This window comes from Procambarus clarkii, chromosome 45, assembly GCF_040958095.1.
Source record: "Procambarus clarkii isolate CNS0578487 chromosome 45, FALCON_Pclarkii_2.0, whole genome shotgun sequence".
Lineage (NCBI taxonomy): Eukaryota > Metazoa > Arthropoda > Malacostraca > Decapoda > Cambaridae > Procambarus > Procambarus clarkii.
In genome coordinates, this window is record NC_091194.1 from 4,531,819 (window position 1) to 4,551,454 (window position 19,636).

The 19,636-nt window shown below is 35.1% G+C and overlaps 2 protein-coding genes across 7 annotated transcripts in view; one reads left to right on the forward strand and one right to left on the reverse strand.

The window, feature by feature from the left end:
• Positions 1-2,689: 2,689 nt before the first annotated feature.
• On the reverse strand, positions 2,690-9,676 carry LOC123769859 (coiled-coil domain-containing protein 134). 4 transcript variants are annotated; one of them, XM_045761246.2, is made up of 6 exons: positions 9,436-9,675; positions 9,095-9,151; positions 8,146-8,267; positions 7,336-7,420; positions 5,373-5,551; positions 2,690-3,050 (listed from the first exon to the last, which is right to left on the reverse strand). In XM_045761246.2, the coding sequence occupies exons 3-6, from the start codon at positions 8,209-8,211 to the stop codon at positions 2,868-2,870; spliced, it is 513 nt and encodes a 170-aa protein (XP_045617202.2). In that variant the 5' UTR covers positions 8,212-8,267; positions 9,095-9,151; positions 9,436-9,675; the 3' UTR covers positions 2,690-2,867. The 4 variants fall into 4 exon arrangements, with proteins under 4 accessions (XP_045617202.2, XP_069157326.1, XP_069157324.1 ...); XM_069301225.1 differs by lacking the exon at positions 9,095-9,151 and having other exon boundaries at positions 8,146-8,247; positions 9,436-9,676; XM_069301223.1 differs by having other exon boundaries at positions 9,095-9,676.
• Positions 9,677-10,511: 835 nt separating this feature from the next.
• LOC123769856 (probable phosphorylase b kinase regulatory subunit alpha) overlaps positions 10,512-19,636 on the forward strand; it is an 88,369-nt gene continuing 79,244 nt past the window's right edge. For 2 of the 3 annotated variants that reach the window (XM_069301228.1, XM_069301229.1), the window contains exons 1-10: positions 10,512-10,670; positions 11,399-11,557; positions 12,055-12,271; positions 12,386-12,468; positions 13,603-13,788; positions 14,129-14,323; positions 15,569-15,721; positions 16,050-16,223; positions 16,854-17,067; positions 18,075-18,184. In XM_069301228.1, the coding sequence (XP_069157329.1) occupies positions 10,593-10,670; positions 11,399-11,557; positions 12,055-12,271; positions 12,386-12,468; positions 13,603-13,788; positions 14,129-14,323; positions 15,569-15,721; positions 16,050-16,223; positions 16,854-17,067; positions 18,075-18,184 (1,569 nt within the window). In that variant the 5' untranslated portion in view covers positions 10,512-10,592. Of the gene's footprint in view, positions 10,671-11,398; positions 11,558-12,054; positions 12,272-12,385; positions 12,469-13,602; positions 13,795-14,128; positions 14,324-15,568; positions 15,722-16,049; positions 16,224-16,853; positions 17,068-18,074; positions 18,185-19,636 lie in introns of all 3 variants that reach the window. The other variant, XM_069301227.1, reaches the window with a different exon arrangement.

The window sequence follows — 19,636 nt, forward strand, 5'->3', positions numbered from 1 at the left end:
TTATTTTATATAATCTTGCGTCTCATATTTATAGCCGTGATGGTGTTTTAAAATTTTAATAAACATTAATTTGTTCAAAGACTATGATGAAACTACTTGATCTTTATCATGGTGTTATGTATTTATTGAAAATTATAAAACAATATAGATCTTTTATGAAAACATCCACTAACCTGCAGTTATATCATTGTCCATCCAAATACTGCCATTGATGCTACTAATGAGAGTTTTCTTGATGCTGCTTCTGCTGTTTGGAGATATCACCTATAGTATGTTCCTTGTGTTGTTTTTTTAACTAACCAACTTAAGTTACACAACATGATGTAGTGTAACCCAATCTAAACAAACCTAACCCAGGCTAACACAACCTAATCTAAACTATCCCGAGAATAGCATTTGAGATAAATTTGTTAAATTATTTATTGAGAAATGTGTTCATGTCATTGAGCAGCTTTCTCCAAAGAAGGGTGCTCTTCTTGTAACCCCTTTCTGGACAAAGCTAGGCAAATGATGTTATGTAAAGATGAATCACTGTGGATGATATTAATCCTCTGTTAATTAAAAGTTATTTGAGCATGGTTTACATGCTGGGAATAATGCTATTTATGGGTCAATTTAGTTTAGCTTACCGTAGCTAAAGCTTTGCTTCAATATCTGGCTCGGTGTCAATTTAGATATCAGTTCACATTGAAATATGCACAGAAGGAAGAGTTAAACTTGTAAGTTGATAAAATCTCACAATGTGACGTATGACAATAACTGGAGGATTCTTCATTGAAGTGAATTCAAACTGGAGGATTCTCAGCTAGCAGTAAGTAGGTACTCAGGAGTTAGCTTGTTTTGGGGTTGCATCCTAGGCAGAAGGGGGGGGAGGGGCTCAATGTAAGCCTAACGTGTGTGAATACATTCTGGCTTCCTGTCCCCCGACAATGAATTATTAATTATTTCAGAGGGGTTGCTTTTAGTTGGGGTATTAGTGTGTTAATGCAAACATATGTTGGACTTTAATGATTGACTGAAACTACAAGATGATAGCATGGTTATTGTGCTGGGGAATATGAATGTATGGGCATAGAATGAACGCTGACATGATGTTGGAGAGGAGTGTGCCAGGTGTAAATGAGAGCTGGTTATTCTTGGTAGATGTGTGTTTGGGGGGGTTTGTACTATTAAATACTTTCTTTGAGCAAAGGAGTTTGTATACAGCATACAGTATATATTGACAGATGTCAAAGCTTTGAGGGTCATAAGAGGAATGTTTACGAGGTTAAACAATTATGCAATGTTGTGCAAAATTTGGGTGAGTAAATGGCAGATTTTCTGACCAGAGAAAATGAGTAGTGTCTTAGTACAGTATATGGATTTGAGATAGTGAAAGAAAGCCTGAAATTAAAGATTAGGTAAAATATTAGACTATTCCACTGGCCTTCTACAACCTCTGGTAATTCTAAAATGTTTTTACAGTTGCCATTTTTTTACCATTGGCAAGTTGGTCTTGAATACATGTATTCACCATTAGTAATATTGGACATGTCAACAAATGCCCCAACAGCCTTCCCTCTATTTTACCTTACCTGGACTGTATGTTACCTTTGTATAACATAATATCTTTTGTAAGAAATGTACCAATTCATTGCTCTTAAATTTATGATTTAAAAAGCAGTAATTGGTACAGTATTCATTTCCCATACAATCTTTCCATTATCTTCCATATTTCTTCTCTCACATCACTTGGTCCATCTTTATGCAATAATATTTTCCATACATCCCTTTTCATTAAAAATAACCTGACATTTTCACAATCGTACACTCCCCTTTCCATTATCTTGTAACCACACATTTTCAATTTTCAGTGTTTTGTTCCTAACACAGCACATACCCATTTTAAATTTAATGTCATTTTATCTTTTACCAAATCTTTATCATAATTTTACTTCCCCTCCCTCCCAACTGTCTTATTGCACTTGGTTAGAAAGCCCATCACCTACTTACCCACATTTTGCACAATATTGCAATGTTGTGCCAAATTTGACCCCACAAACATTTATCTAAACTATCCATGAGTCTTCCATAATACCTTTGCATATTTTTTCTACATGTACATAATCAAGCTCCTGCTCCATTTCATCCCATTTGCCTTCATGTATACTTACCTATGTATGAATGTATTTTTGAGCATATTTGACCGGAACAACCCCCATTTATTACTGTAACACTAACTTCACACCTTGACCTTCTATATGACCCCATTTAAGTATACAGGTAACAACATTCAAGAAGTTGTACAACACTGGTGTAAAGCTGTGTTTATATCAGCCATTCACTTACTGCTTCGTAAATTCTCCCACACACCTGGAGAGGGTTCTGGGAGTTCTACTCCCAGAGCTCGGCCTGAGACTAGGCTTGACTTCCTAAATAAAATTGCTAAGTTATGCAATTGCATTCCAACCTATATTGTACCTGTATTTTAAAAATTTTGAAAGTGAGGGTCATGAATCTCAAATTGGAGCCCACCAACCTATTTGGCATGATATCCACTAATGGTTAATCTGGCCTTGGGAATAAGTGTGGCAATATATTTTTGTACTTTATTTTTTATATTGTTAATATTTTCTACATTACTGTATCATTTTTTTTGTGTATTTCATATTTGGCATTATAACATTCCAAGGTTATTAAAGAAAACAACTGTAGACCATGAAATTTAATGATAAAAATATATTTTTATGTAGCATTCATGTATAAATTATTGCTGTCTCTTCATAGTTCAAATTAAGGATAAGAATAATAATTCAGCAGCAACATTGCAATATATTCTTATGTTGAGTACTGACATAATAAATAAACTGAAACAATGTTATAAGCTATCATAAATCTCCAAATTGCCTAGAAAGTTGTGGACCCTTTTTGAATTTCTTTTTCTTTTTGCCTTTGTTGGAGGGTGGCAGACCATTTCCTGTAGAACCTCCTTGTATTTGTTGGGTAGTCCTCTTGGAGTATGGGTTGGTGTACAGGGCATCTTTTTCTACAATCCCTAATTCCTGTGATACCTGTGTGGATGTTACGTTCCATTACTTTTCCAGACTTTTGTCTAGATATTAATTCTAAATTTAACTGATTTAACAATGATATATTAATTGAAAAACAAGAATGAAGACCTAATCAGCTCAATATCCATGTGTAATGTTAATTCAAATTTGAATCATTGCTGAATAAACAAATTTAACATTGATTTAACTTGAATACTGTCTCCATTGGGGACTTCCAAATACTTTACAAATACTGAACTTGAAAGACTGAGCATGAAACATGCTGAAAGGTTAAACTACAGTACCAATTAAAATGAAATAGTGGACATTAGTAATTTTCATATTTAACTACAGTACAGAATTTATGACTAATACCCTTAGTTATTAAAAGCCTGGCATCTCACAATAACATGAAATATTGGTAATAAATGGTGGCTTGCTGAAGTATAGAGGGGGTTGGTGGCAGGCTTTTTTCTCTGACAGTCTTTCTTTAACCACTGCACTGCGCAAAGCGCCTTTAGGCGCTCAGAGAGTTGTGCTTTTTGTTTTTTAATTTGGCTATATTTTAATGTTTTTTAATGTTTTCATTACTATTTGTGTTTTGAAATGGAAATAGTTGACTTTGGAAACATTTTGACATTAAATTTACCTGAACATTTGTAAAAATAACAAAAATATGTCCTTGACAATTGCACCAAGACGTTTTTGCCGAAAATAGGTGAGCAGTGCAAGGGTTAACTTTGCTTCTATTATACACATTGGTATAATTCTAGAATATTTTACACTAAAATAATTAGAAATTATTTCTTGGGACACTGCCCAATATCAATACGAATCTCAGTTTTCTAAGTGTTGTATGTTTTAGGTCAGTATGATGAGGCTTTTGCAAGATATGGCACATCAGAATAGAGCAATACAGCACAATAACTACTTTATGATTATTATGCACCCCATACCCATCCCATGGTCGGTGGTGGAAAGGATTACAGAGGCACACAGTAATCGGTTCAGGAACTGAATCCTAATTTGTCAACAGTACTGATAATTTTTGGGTGGAGCTAGAGTATTATCAGCCCTTGCATTGTGGTGGTACATGCGTTCAAATACTGTGCAAATTAAACAATTAAGAGTGTAGTACATGAAATATATACAAGTTTTGGAAACTTGTATTTATTTAACACAATTCATAAAACAAAAATAAAGGTTAGCTTAGTCTTAGCTTATCATGAATAAGTAACTGGTCTACTGCATTCTCTATAACTCTTCAGTTTTCTTCTCCCTCCACAGCACATACAAAATAATAAAAGCCTGTGATGTTTTAAATTTTGTTTGCAGTGTTAACATCAGGTTCTTCATTTCTTCACCTTTCTTTGCAACAAGAGTTCCTTGACATTTAATAGGTGCAGGAAAGTAATCAACACAGCTTGTTTAAAATAAGAAATATTTGTTAAATCATATGGAGCTTAGAAAACATTGCATGCACTGTTGTAGAAACAAGGCGATGTTTATTATGCTCTGCTCCTCATGTTATCATAACCTAACTTAGTTCCTTTCAGACCCCACTCAGTGAGTGGGTTGTCACTCCTGTGACAACTTTTATCAGCATGACTCCATATACACGTAATGCAACAAGGACCTAGCTCGGCACTGGAATTACAGTACAGGTAGTTAAAAATATACTCATGTGTATATTGTAATTTACAAACATCCCTGTAGGGTTATAGAAGTTCAAATGAACCACTGGAGAATACACACTCCAGCCTGAAATAGCCAGAAGTTAATCCATAAAACTCAAAAGATCTTCTGAGCCCCACTCTTGATATCACAGGTGATCACTAAACACGGGAACTAGTGGTTAGACTGTCTAGCCGCCTCTACTGAAACCACTATTAGGAGGCAATGCCTGGCCACACCCAAATTGAAAAACAATAATGCCAAAAAAAATAAATAAATAAATAAATAAACCCAAAAATGAACAAAACTAGAGTTTATATGTAGAGAACAAGTTGCAATAATGTAGGTGAAATGACCCAAAACTACAGCTGTGCATTACAGAAAAGATGGTGAAGAGAACATAACAGGAAATATTTCTCAACAGAATGGTGGATGGTTGAAATAAACTCAAGGTGGTGCTTATATACTAACCCACCAAGTTTTAAACCTGTTTTGGATACATTTTACAAAGACACCATTACCATAGCTCTTTACCTTAACTTAAAATATGTAGTAAAACATTCTTCCATATTCTTTCATTCTTCCTTTCATATACCACACACTATACAGTACTTCCTATACACATACAGTACTCCAATTTTGCACAGTTAAATGTTTAATGATACATACCAAATGAATGAACTTGTTTGTATTCTTATCCAGGAATTTGGACTGTGTTGCAAAGAATGCCCCCCATGTAAAGATCAATTTCCAAGGCTTATTATCTTGCAGAAGGTCATGCATTATGTCTGGGAGATGCAACAGCAGCTCACCCATAAAAGCTGTATTTTCCAAGGTCTGAGACAAAGCTGAAAACAAAAATAGTGAAATGTATTAAAATGCTCTTTTTCTGGGCACGTACCTCAGTAACTTCCCTCAGCTTATGCCACTAAAAGCATATATTGAACATACCAGGCTCCTGTGACACACTTCACCCACAAGGGCCTATATAAACTTCCTCCACGAGGTGAGGAGCACGGAATCAGTGACAAACCCAGTTCTTAGGGAAGTAGCCATAAAAGCATAAAAAAAAAGTTACGAAACTACCTACTATCCTCTAGAATATACTTGGCAATTGCCCAACTACTGACACAAATCTCTGCCAACAATCTAATGCCATGGAAAAATAAAAAGACGGCAATGATGAGAAGCTACTGAGGTGCCACCCAGAAAGGTTAATTTCATTGCATCGAGTACTTTATTTCTGGACAGGTTGAAACAGAGTGCAAGAACAAGACAATGAAAACATTTTAGCTGGGAGCCCAATACACATGACCTACCAAATCAAAGAAAAACTGAACACAAGAGAAATGATGGCAATCTCTGCAGGAACAAAAATATATCCTTCAATGTGCCAGGCAAGTGGGGTAGTCTTATCTGAATCCTGGGTGGCCCATGCCTCCACCTGGTGGTGGGAGACATGGGCCTCCTTGTGCTAAATGCTACAGTCTTTAGCATTTAAGTCTTTAAATTGCTAAAGACTGTATGTCATTAGCATGTTAGCAGAAATTAGGTTTGGTTCAGCAATTGCCAAACATGTTTCAGAGGAAGGCCAAGAATTTTGTGATCTTTTTGATGAGAGCCGTTTATCTCGGTACTGGATTGATCTCTAATCCCTTCCCTGTTGAGAGGCCAATGGTAATATGCATATGCATTTATTCCTGGCATGTATAGTATATTCTCTAAGTGTCGATGACATAGATAGACTGCACATGAATGTTAAAATCTCTTCACAACCAAATCTCTACAACAATAGTATCTAGTTCACAATCAAATACACCTGTATTATAGAAGAACTGTCTCTGAAGTTTTGCTTGCTGAATTCAAGTATTTGGATCATCAGGTATTTTAGGAAATTGCCAAAAAAAGACTTTTGTAAAATGTAGAGCATTATAATAATGATGCTTTTTTGGACTAGTGAACATCAGCTTTGATAGGTTTGGTGGATTGCTAAGGTCCATTCTGTATTGGTTAGGCAAAAATTACTAAAAACTTTAGTTTATGCTTGTTAATTAAATAGTGAGAACAGGTTGCTTCATTGTTGTCAGGTGTCTAATGGTCTCAAGACAATACAGTACTGTACCTGTAAGCCGTGTTTAATTTAATATGGGAGATGGAGGGTTTGTATACAGTATCTCACAGTTGGCTTCATTCTCTACCCACAACTGGGAATCCTGGGAGGGATAAAAATGTTTGGGCACATTTTCTTTCACCTAATCCTCTGTTTACCTAGCAACAGAGACAGATACCAAGGAGTTAGGGGTTGTGGGGGTTGCATCCTGGGGAGGGGTCAGTAGTTCGAACATGGGAGGACCTCAATACAACCTTAAAGTATATATATACTGTACACACAGGCTTCCTTGTCCCTGACAAAAATTATTACTTTCATATATTATTCATATCATTATTTTACAATATGTTAATTTAAAACTGGACTATTAATCTCTGAGGCATATTTCTGTACATTTCGTGCAGAAATGTACGAGCATGAATATCGGAAACTGATGGCAACTGTATTCCAAAATAAAAATGTTAATATCTCTCCGATACCTTGATAAACAACACACATGCAACAAAGCCATTCAAAACTTACCATCCCGCACCTTTTCCTCTTCAGGAAAATCCATGCCTGGGATGTAGCCAGCCTCTCTTAATGTCACTTGACTTTGTTCCAAAACCTATTGTGAAAGTATCCTTAATTTTAATACTGTATAAAAAAATTATTATAGTTAAGTAGACTTCACTTCATTATATACAATGATAGACTAAAAACTATTCTCAAAATTAAAAAGATGCATATGAGATGCTCAACACAAAGTAAAACCCACCATGTAGATTTTCTCAAGGTTGTCTAATTTGATATTACAGTACTGTAAAAACATATCTACATTTAATATATTATTACATATGAATTTTACTGCGTGGTAATTTCACTTAGGAGGTACATATTACATGCCAATGAGAAATTTTATGGGAAAATTTTTAAAGGATGAATTTTATTAAAAAAAAATGTGAATTGCAAACTAAAATATACATTAACATTTACAAGAAAGCAAAAAGTGTGGAATACACTGGACCATATTAAACTCCCTCCTTCGTGTATTTTTATGCTGGAGAAGACATCCAGGATTGACCAAGATATATTGACTGTACTCCCCACTTCCAAGGGCTAGGGCTAGGTTGATCAGTTAAATATCTTTGGTGATGTATTGAGATCACATACAAACAAATATTTACCTAAAGCTTGCATAATACTTTACAACCACTCTACAGTACTGTACTACCATTCTTTAAATACAGCAATGTACTGTACTGTACAGTGCTACTACTAATACCACATTATAATCTGTTGGCTTAAAACCTATAATGGAAATGATTACAAAAATGTATAAATGGTACTGACCTCGAATGCTTTTCTAGCAACAATATCCACCATCTTTTGCTGTTTTATAAAATCTCTCAAGTTCATTATGGTTTCAGCAGCAGCTTTGTGTTCCGTTCGTCGCTGCTGGAACAAACTTTGGACTGCATCTCGATTAAGGACGGATACACAATATTAAGCATTACTATACAAATTGTACATAGAAAAGTAGAGAAACAATCTTTATTGTACTTATGCCTCTTTAAACTTAAAACTATCTTAGTGATGCAGCACAGTGGTAGCATGCTTGCCATGAGTGATTTTGGCCAGCTTCGAACCCTGGGCACTGAGTTAATCTGTGGGTTATGTTCCACAGAAAACTAGTAGGGTAAGGCTCAAGATGAGCTGCAGCAAGGTAAAGCTCTCAGCCTGTTAAAAAGATTGTCATAGTCTTCCTACCCATAAGAGATCATGAAATTATTAAATGATGTAAATTAAGTTGATGAATATGTGTACCTTATTTGAATACTTTTTTTTTTGAGATATATACAAGAGTTGTTACATTCTTGTACAGCCACTAGTACGTGTAGCGTTTCGGGCAGGTCCCTGGAATACGATCCCCGCCTGCAAAGAATCGTTTTTACAACCAAGTGCACATTTTACTGTTGCGTTAAACAGAGGCTACAGTTAAGGATTTGCGCCCAGTAAATCCTCCTCGGCCAGGATACGAACCCATGACAAAGCGCTCGCAGAACGCCAGGCGAGTGTCTTACCACTACACCACGTAGACTGGTAAATATTAATAAAGCTAAAGTAATAAAAAGCTACTAGAAGTATATTATTATAATTATTATATAATATTATAGCTATAATATTATTATTATTATATAATATTATAGCTATAATATTATTATTATTATATAATATTATAGCTATTATAAAGTAATACAAAGTAAAATAAAGCTAAAGTTACAATGTATAAAAAGGATACAAATTTTAACTCGAGTTGAAACAGATTTTTCGTGCTGCCCTTGGACTTGGCTGTCATCTGTATAACAATTATGACAAAAAATGATAAAAATAATCAAACTTAAACAGTTTCCCAAATCCATCACTCTACACGAAGTAATCGTAGAGGATATCAACACATTCCTTATGGCAGAATTGTGTATGCTGGCATCTGTGGTAGAAGGGTATAGTATGCTTGTGTCTGTGGCTGGAGGACGTGTATTATGCTAATGTCTGGAGGTCGTGTACTATGCTTATGTCTGTAGCTGGAGGTCGTGTAATATGCTTATGTCTGTCCCTGGAGGACGTGTACTATGACTATACCTGTGGTTGGAGGACGTGTACTATGCTTATGTCTGTGGCTGGAGGTTGTGGTAGGCGTGCGTCTGTTGCTCAAGGGTTTAGTAGGCTCGTGTCAGTGGCTGTATGGCGAAGTATACAGCTGCCGAGGCAGAAGAGTGTTGTAGGTTGTCTGTGGCAGGAAAATGTAATTGAGGTGACCACAGAAGTCACTGAACACGTGTCCTTTAAGTATTTGTTTACGTCTTGCCACTATTACCAACACCAAAATATCAACTATCATCTAATTCATATATATTCATTTGATATTTTATTAAATAATTTGAAGATATACTTAAAGTTATTTTTTATATCACGGCAACTAAATTTTTTTTAATCATAATATATGGAGGCTATGGATTTCATGTAATATCATAACCTCTGATTGCAGAAACGGTGAAATAGTTTTGTATTATTAAATTTATCATCCTTATTTTTGTCAATATATTATTCTAATCTACGATATTTTCAAGCCATGTTAGAGTTTTATCAATATATTGTTAAGATAATAGCAGGAAATTACATGGCATCGCTGAATCAGACAGCTGATATTAACGTCGTCTGCAATTGGCGCCACATATTGAAATTCATAGAAATATTAACATGCATAGTTTATTGATAATAATTTTAATCATCTATGTAATATTTCGGAATGTATAGATAGGCATATAATAATTTCCGGGATGAAAGAATAAGTAAAAATATGCCCTTTATGTCCTTGACTCTCTCCCTCTCCCCGTGGTAGCTATAGACTATCAAAATTCTCTAAAATGGCAGCTCAAGACTCCTTAAGGGACGTTGATCCTCCTGTAGAGCTGGGCGAGAAACTAACTCAAATTATCACTTGTAAGACACAGTTTTGGGAAATGATTCTTACTAACTTTTTAAGTTTCTTTCTATTGCAAAGTAAATGAGTTAAAACATATGAAACTGACTCGAGATATACAAATTTTGATCACATTATGTATTATAAAGACTTGAATCCACGACCTGAATCGTTTCAAGAAGAGTGTCGAAAAGCCGTAACGATGCTCTACACCTCCGAGACTTCAGACGTTTTAAAGTGTTATATTATCTCAGCTGAGACTGAGTTGAGGACTAGGATGATAAGGTTACACACGTCTCTCATAATATAAGTAAACATGAGGAGCAGGAGCAACTCTGGCGTAAGGCTTGACTACTATCATCGCATAGTATACCGGACTATCCTAAGACATCAAGTAAGGCTATTGCCATTTTAATAGTTCAATTGTAAGGAGGACTAAAACCCATCGGCTTAGACGTATTTTTGGTAGGGCAAAATTCCACTATTAATAACCTACGTTATTTTATTTTGTAAAAGTTGTTTTAAAGCAAATTGCTTACTTGGGGTGCATATTAATATTACCTAATTTATTGCTTATGTAAATAAGACGAAAACCTTACCTAACTAGACAATTGATTTGGCTTTTTGTATGTTAATCGGTTTCCAACTACGTATAATAATAATAATAATAATTATAATATCGCTAATAATAATAATGTCAGTACTTCAGGCAGGACGAAAAGCTGATCATTTAGGAAACAAATTAAAAAGAGAAGGGACAAAGTATATAAATATATATACACAAGTCAATTTGGCTAAATCACAAAGCCAACCCTCTATGTGGCAGTCAAGATTTGGCAAAGTCTCCCCCCCCCCTATCCCCCTTACAATTTGTTTCTTTAAAATCAGTAATAATTGACTCAGGATTTTTCATATAACGACACAGAGGCAGAGCACAAAGTTGTTGGTAAAGTATGTGAGAGGTGTCGGTGTAGTACGTACTGGATTGTCGTTTTACAAAGTAAAACTTCTGTTTACATTTTGTATAAGAATGACCAGGTACTGTACTGCTAATATGTATGCTTGCAACATTGGTGTATTTATAACTATATCAGATTTAGATTTGTACTGTAATATTTTTAGGATGCGGTGACTGGACTCCTGCCGGCTAGCAATGAAAACCACCATGCTTGGGTTCGTGATAACCTTTATTCCATATTGGCTGTTTGGGGGTTATCCATGGCATACAAAAAGAATGCAGATCTGGATGAAGATAGGGCTAAAACCTATGAACTTGAACAGGTATGTTGTAGATAAGATTATTCGTGTGCAAGTATGGAAATAGTGAGTAGTCTCCCTTGGAAAACTAAAGAAAACAAACAAATTGATTCAAATTGGGTGGGGGGTGTAAGGATGCTGGCATATGTTTGGTGTTGACATTTGGTATATTACAGATAGAAAAGCCATGGTAGAGAGTTCCTGTTTTAGAGAATAAGAACACAGTTCTCAGTGACTTGGATTTCACTTGGTTTACAGAGAGTAATACACAATAACCTAAAGGTCCAGGGCAGACCAAAACCTTGTCACAACTTTCTTGGCATGTGTGTTTGTTGAATGTTCAATTATTGTAGTTTGATACAGCAAATTAATAAGGTGTGAATATTCCCCACACCTTCAGAGGATTATGAGTTCAGAATACAGTCAAATGAAATGCATTTCATGCAAAGGTGCAAGTTAGGACTTTTAAAATATATTTGAAAGAATATTTTATGTACTGTATTTATATCACTCCATTTCAGAGTTGCGTAAAGTTGATGCGTGGGCTCCTGACGTGTATGATGCAGCAAAAGGACAAGGTTGAGAAATTTAAGCATACTCAAGCACCTATTGATTCTCTTCATGCCAAGTATTCGTCTAAGACTGGTCAAGCTGTAGTGAGGGATAATGAGTGGGGTCACTTGCAGATTGATGCTACATCTTTATTCTTACTTGTTTTAGCTCAAATGACAGCTTCTGGTAAGTCCATCACAAAGCTTCAAACATTTGTTCTAAGAAGTTTTGTTATAATTTATATTAATATCAAGTGCGAGATGAAATTATGAGTATTAATAAGTTGGTTTTCTCTTGCAGGGTTACAGATTATTTTCAACCTAGATGAGGTTTCCTTCATACAGAATTTGGTCTTCTATATTGAGTCAGCATACTGTATCCCAGTAAGTGAGATGTATATTTACGCTTTTTCAATAAATGTGTACAGTACTGTATATGGAATTACATGTGTAGTATATGGAATTAGAGGCTTCAGTGTCCCAGTTATGCTAAGCATAACTTGGGGCTTTATAAAGACATTAAATTCTAGATACTTGCACCACTATTTAACATTATCTTACAAACTGTTCTTTTAAAAATGATGTTTTATTTTTTAGTTTTTGTTGATATTAAGAATTATGCACTCGGTGTATATTGTAAACAAATATTATAGTAGTGTCGACCAATACTGGCCAATCACTGTTGACAGGCCAACTGCACTTAAAAAGCCTATAGCACGTGCATTATTGGATATAATAAAGTCATAATGCCAAGAACTTTTTAAATATATTCAAATACATGTTGAAAGGTAGCACAAAGGAAATTTGAATTATCGTTGTTTCATTTTCATGCTGATTTATAGCCCTTAAACTGTAGGATGACTGGTAGACAGAAATGTGTGTTATGGGTAAAAGTCGAGGCATTGAGGCTTGTACCATAGGAAACAGTCAGTATCCTTCCATCAAAGCCAAGTTCTGTACTGTACTTGTACAGCACTGTATATTCAAATTAATTGAAAATGCCACCAAAACTTTTTGAAAGTATATACTACCTTGCATATTAATATCTGATCTTATATTCGGAAGTTTCCAAGGAATGAGCAAATAATAATTAATTTGTTGTTGGGGGGACAGGAAGTCAAGAGTGTGTTCATATACGTTTTGGCTTTTATCAAGTTCCCCCCTTCCCAAGGACGAATTACTGACCCCCTCCCCCATCGAGGATGCAACCCCACAGCAAGCTGACTAACTCCTGAGTACCTACTCACTGCTAGGTGAACAGAGGCATTAGGTGAAAGGAAATGTGCCCAACCATTTTTGTTCCACCCGGGATTCGAATCCGGAATTCTCAATTGTGCATCAAGAACACGATCCCGACTCTACTTCAGGGACCCAAAGCATAACGGGGGGACGTGGCTGATTTTAGTGTCTAACTAGGGCATTGAATTGGCCAGTGCCAGGGCTCGGGTATAATGATACATGTAGTGTCATAGTATTTAAGCTGATTACTATATATACTTTTTTTTTTTTATATTTCAGGATTATGGGATATGGGAACGAGGAGACAAGACTAACCATGGGCTACCAGAGTTGAATGCCTCCAGTATTGGCCTTGCCAAAGCTGCATTGGAGGCTATGAATGAACTTGATTTGTTTGGTGCTCGTGGTGGCCCAGCGAGCGTCATCCATGTTTTAGCTGACGAGGCTCAGAAGTGCCAAGCTGTGCTGCAGGTGTGCGCTGTAACTTCGTCTTGAAAAACAAATTGCCGTGACATTTAAAATGATTCTTATTATACAAATACAAGAAGGCAAAAATTATATATTATGGCTAGATGTTTTAATATTTGTCATTGCTGGGCTGCTTTGGAAATTTTGTTATATATGATCACTATTTGATGTAATTTTCACTTGATTGTCTACTGAGCTTTTTAGTCCACATATCAATAGCCATTCAATGTTACTGAAATAAATTATTAGAAATTACCAGAGGTAGTAATTATATACTGAGCAACTTTGTACTCTGTAGAAGATATGAGGAATCATGAGCTAACGTTTGTGTTTAAACCTGCAGTCAATGCTACCACGTGAGAGTACCAGCAAGGAGGTGGACAGCAGTCTTCTTGCTGTGGTCAGCTTTCCAGCATTTGCTGTAGATGACCCTTTGCTTATTAAGACAACTAAAATGACTATACAGAACAAGTTACAAGGCCGTTATGGATGTAAGAGATTCTTGAGGGATGGTTATAAGACTGCTAAAGAGGTAAGTTTGGGGAAGTGTAGATTTTCAGATTGGAGAAATGGGAGATACATGTCCTTATGTATATCCATCAACTGTAGTCAGACCTTGGTTTAGTTAAGTCGGCAACCTGTTCTGAAACTTATAATAATTTGTTTTGTCAGGGAAAGAAAGCCTTTGTTTATATGTTTGTGTAATTACCCAAGTGTAGTTACAGGATGAGAGCTACACTCGTGGTGTCCCATCTTCCCAGCACACTTTCATGTAATGCTTTGAAACTAGTGACAGTTTTGACCTCCTCCACCTTCTCACTTAACTTGTTCCAACCATTTACCACTCTTTGCAACAGTGAATGTTCTTATATTTCCTTGGCAGCTTTGTTCAGTTTAAATCTTTGACCATCTGCTTTTGAAGTTCCAGGTCTCAATAATTCTTCCATATTGATTTTATTATTCCTGTTCCTATTTTGCATGTAGTGATCATATCACCTCTTTCTTCTATTGTCTACCTTTGGCGTATTTAATGTTTCTGACTTCTCATAGCTCTTGTATTTCAGTTCCTAAAGTCATTTAGTTGCCTTTGTACCTTTTCCAGTTTATTTATATGCTTAAGATATGGGCACCATACAACTGTTGCATATTCCAACTTTGGTCTGGCAAAGGTCATGAACGATTTCTTTAGTATTCCACCATCGTGTATCTAAAACCAATTCTGAAATTGGAAAGCGTACCATAAGAACCTCGCAATGTTCTCTGTTCCTCGGGATAGCTTTTTTTAATCTAGAACCACCCCTAGATTTCTTTATCTAAATTTTACAAAGCTTTTTCACATAATTTGTAGATATATAAAGAATATAAAATATAAATAAAATATACACACACATGCATTAGGCTTGTAATGAGGTCCCCTAAGACCAAACTACCTGATCCTTCCCAGAATGCAACCCCAGAACAGTTGCCCAACTTCTAGATACCTAATTACTACTAGGTGAACATAGGTAAAAAGAAATGTGCCCAACCATTTGTCTCAATCAGGAATTGAACCGAGGAGCCATGATTGCAAGTTGAGAATGAAGTCAACTGCACTATTAGATAATATATACTCCATGTACACCATCATAGAGAACTACTACCACACACCTTTAAATAAGCCTCTTGTGTTTTCAGATTCATCCATATTAAGTTTGAATGGGAAATATGATATAAATAGCTAATTTAAAACACTTTATTTTAAAATAATTTTGACTAACTTGATTTTTCCAACTCCTAGGATGGCAACCGGTTGTATTACGAACCATGGGAACTTAAGGTATTTGAGAAGATTGAATGTGAGTGGCCGCTCTTCTTCTGCTACTTTATCCTTGATTATTGTTTTCAAGGTGACGATGAGGCTGTTAAGGAGTATGCTGAAGCTCTTGAAGAGGTTTGTATAAATTTTATGCCTTACATAGTGTGATGGAAATTTTTTTAAATTAATAACAGTACCTACCTTCCTGTTGGGTAGATAGGTAGCCTTATATTGCATAAATACAACTAGCCATGTATTACATAAATACATTGGTTGCAAAAGTGAAAGGCACACTTTGAATGTTCTATTCAATTGTAGAATGTATTAGGAATGTATCCTATTTTTCCATAAATTCCCTAGGTAAATAATATGATAGCTTTAACACAAGGTGTCTTGAATGTTTCCTTGTATAAAAGTGGGAGGCGACTATTAATATACTTCATTAAATATATCTATTTTCCAGTTATTGGTAACCACAGACGATGGCTTAAGGCTTGTGCCAGAGATCTACTCGGTGCCTGCTGAGAAGGTGGATGCAGAGTACCTTGAGCCAGGGTCACAAGATCGTGTAGCTGTAGGCAAATTACCTTTTATGTGGGCTCAAAGTCTTTACATCATGGGTAGACTCCTCCAAGATGTAAGAACAATATAATTCATTTTTCCTAACTAAAATGAGGTTTAAAATAAATTAATGTTACATAAACACAGACAACTGGCCACCCAACCCACAAATCTGAAGATGAAGGAAGTGATGACATTTCAGTCCAGGATGGACAGAAATGTAGACAACAGACAAGTAATTTGACAAAGGGCAACTAAAAAATTCTCCTGTTTTATATTAATGATATTATTTTATGTACCTAAATGGTTGTAAAAGAATTCTTTTAAAAATTGAAAGTCAGCGATAACTTTATTATGTGTCTTTTTTCATTTGAGTAGAGAAGGTTTTCAGAGAAAAACATTTGTACTTGACTTGCTTCCTTGAACATTTTTGTGTTGAACAAGACTAAATAGCATTAGCTTAGGATGAGTAACTTAACTGTTTGATAATTTTGAACAAGGCTAGGTGGTAGCAGTTTGTGAACAGTAAATTATATTGGGTTTGTTTGTACACGACAAGTGTGGATGATTTGTTGGAGTATGTGGTGGTGCTTCCCTCCATGAAATGGGGTAGTAATGAGGATAATGATTGTGTGTAGAAGAGAATGACTTACATTCGAGAATTTATATTTTTTTGTGAATTTGTTTATAAAAATATTATTTGCAGAAGTTCTTGGCATGTGGCGAGTTGGATCCTCTTAATCGTCGTCTGGGCTCTGAGAAGAAGCCAGATGTGGTCGTGCAGGTGGTGGTATTAGCTGAAGATTCCAGCATTCAGGCCAAGCTCCAGGCTCTTGATATTCAGGTGCAGACCATTACTGAAGTGGCACCCATTGAAGTTCAGCCAGCCAGAGTGTTGTCAAAGTTATATGCTCATCTTGGTAAGTGGCAAGCACAGAAAGAAGTGTGAAAAGGTAATATTTCATGTTTATATAATTGATACATAGTTCTCATGACATTTATTACCTTCAATTTGTATTGAATTTTACTTCAGACATTTCCTTTAGAATTCATGTAATTAAAGTCCATTCTTACAATTTGATAAGCATCCAATCTGTTCTTTTCAATACATAAGTATGTTAAACAATGCCAACCCACCTAACCTATTGAAAATAATTCCTGTTTGGAAAAAGTACACATTTCCAATTCTTAAATCCTACTATTGTGAATCTGTTTGTATTTGATACTATTTTGAAACCAACTCTTGCTAGGCCTTAAGTCTCTTCTTTTGATGTTGGAACTTACTCTTAAACTAAGGTTTTATATATTCTTAAGGCCTAGCAGAAATTACATTCAAATTACCGGTAAGCGACACCCTCTTCTGAATCTGCGCTTCCACCCAAGTTGTCAGTAATTTTTTATTTGCACAATAATATGATTCCTCATCCTTGATATCTTCTGAAAAATTAGTGTACTTGACCAGGCTGGAAACCTTTGAAGTTTCATTCGCATTGTCACCATTAATTTGTTACTTTTTTGGGGGCACTGTTCAAAACAGGAGGTGCTAGATGTTTTCTAGTTGTTGTGTTGAAGAAAGTAATCCAAAAGGTTAGTAAAATATAAGGAATGAGTGAGGAATCACAAGATCCAGATGGTATTCGAAGGAGTCTGCATACGCTGATTTAAACACACGTGAAGTGTGGCACAGAGCATAGTGCAGTTTGCTCACTGTGTCAGCATGATTCACTTGAGACCTTACCCATTTAAAGTAAGAGTTTGCATGAACATTTCATAATATAGTCTGGTGTTCAAGTACACAGTTGGACCTTACATGTAGACATTACATGTGGAAACTGCTAAATTATATGGTTCATAGTTTTTCACAATCTCAACCTCATTTTTAATTTGTGTCTACTGTATTTTAATATAGATTTTCTTGTATTTGTAGGCCGTAACCAGAAGCTTGGGCTTTCAGGACGTCAGAGCCGTGATGTGGGTATTCTCTCCACCAGTAAACTTTATTCTCTTCAAGACAGAATCTTTGCATTTACTCCTCAGGTAAGTTATGAATCTATGTTGGGGTTCATATGGCTTGATCTGCAAAGTATTTGCAAAACGTCTAAAATAATCTGATTATTTTTATGATATATAAAGTTTGATGATTTAAGGTTTCTATTTACATTAACATTGTAATGTAATACATTTATAATAAGTGTGATGCAAATTAGGGGGACAGTTTTTGTGACAATTCCAACTACAGTATTAGATATTTTTCTTGCTTGGGTTAATACAAGTATTTTGGTATATATTTCCAAAATTTTCTTTAAAATTTAGTGAAGATGAATTTTAACCTCGTATCTTAATTAACATAAAAGTTTCCGTAAAGTTTATAAATATAATTGAAATGTATAGAATATTCTGTTTAATAAATTTTTAGTTTTGTCTCAATGTTTCCTTTTGTACAAGAGCATTCAATCAAACACTTCGTCTGTATTTATTTATTTATTTATTTTAATTATTTATATATATGTATACAAGCAGGTACATTGTTTGAGAGTACATTGCATTGACGTTTTTACATACTTGCAAAGCCACTAACACGCATAGCGTTTCAGGCATTATTATATTTTTAATAATATATCTTCTCATTCCACATGTTAAAGAGGTTTATGAAAAGAATTTGTAAGGTGGAATACTATGTATACTATAATAGCAAAGCTTAAGCCAACTTCTGGTTTATTAATAGCTCTTATCCAATAGTTTTGGCGTTCTTGATACAGTTAATAATTTATCCTACAAGTCGGTGATATATTTTTGAAGCTGTATACATAATTACTTTTGAAGAGTCTGCACCATAACTGTATTTAAGTTAATGCAATAACATCTGGATATCTTTTGATTGCTTTTACAACTAATTGAATGGCACTCATGTGGTCACCGTACTTGCTTCATCATACTTTATATATTTGCAAATTAGGAAGGCGGTGGTAAGAATTAAGTTTTAAGGACAGAATTATAATCATTCTAAAGCAGTGGTTCTCAAATTCCCAAATCACATTCTTCCCATAGCAGTCATAGGCTCTTCCAAAATCCTCTCCATCATAAAATAAGTAATTTGCAACATAAATAGTCCTCCCCAAATTTCCACTACCACCACCTGGATAAATTTTCTTCCCTTACATTTGAAATTCCTCTCTTGGGGATCCAGGTGGCCCCCCTTTTTTTTTTTAAGAAGCCTTTTTATATAGATTCAAAATTATTACCTTATTTATTTTTATTTGAGAATTTGGTGACTACAATTATTGTACTCCTGATTTTCTCATTTTCTATAAATTTGAATTATATATATGAATGAATAGACTATTTCAACAAATGTTGGATCTGATATTTTTTTCAGATTAATTTTTTATCGATACTGTTGATAGTCAACTTTGAATTCAAGTGATTACCTAGCAGAATATTTGAAGTGTTTTGTATTAAATCAGACTTTACAAAATTTTGTAATTTGGA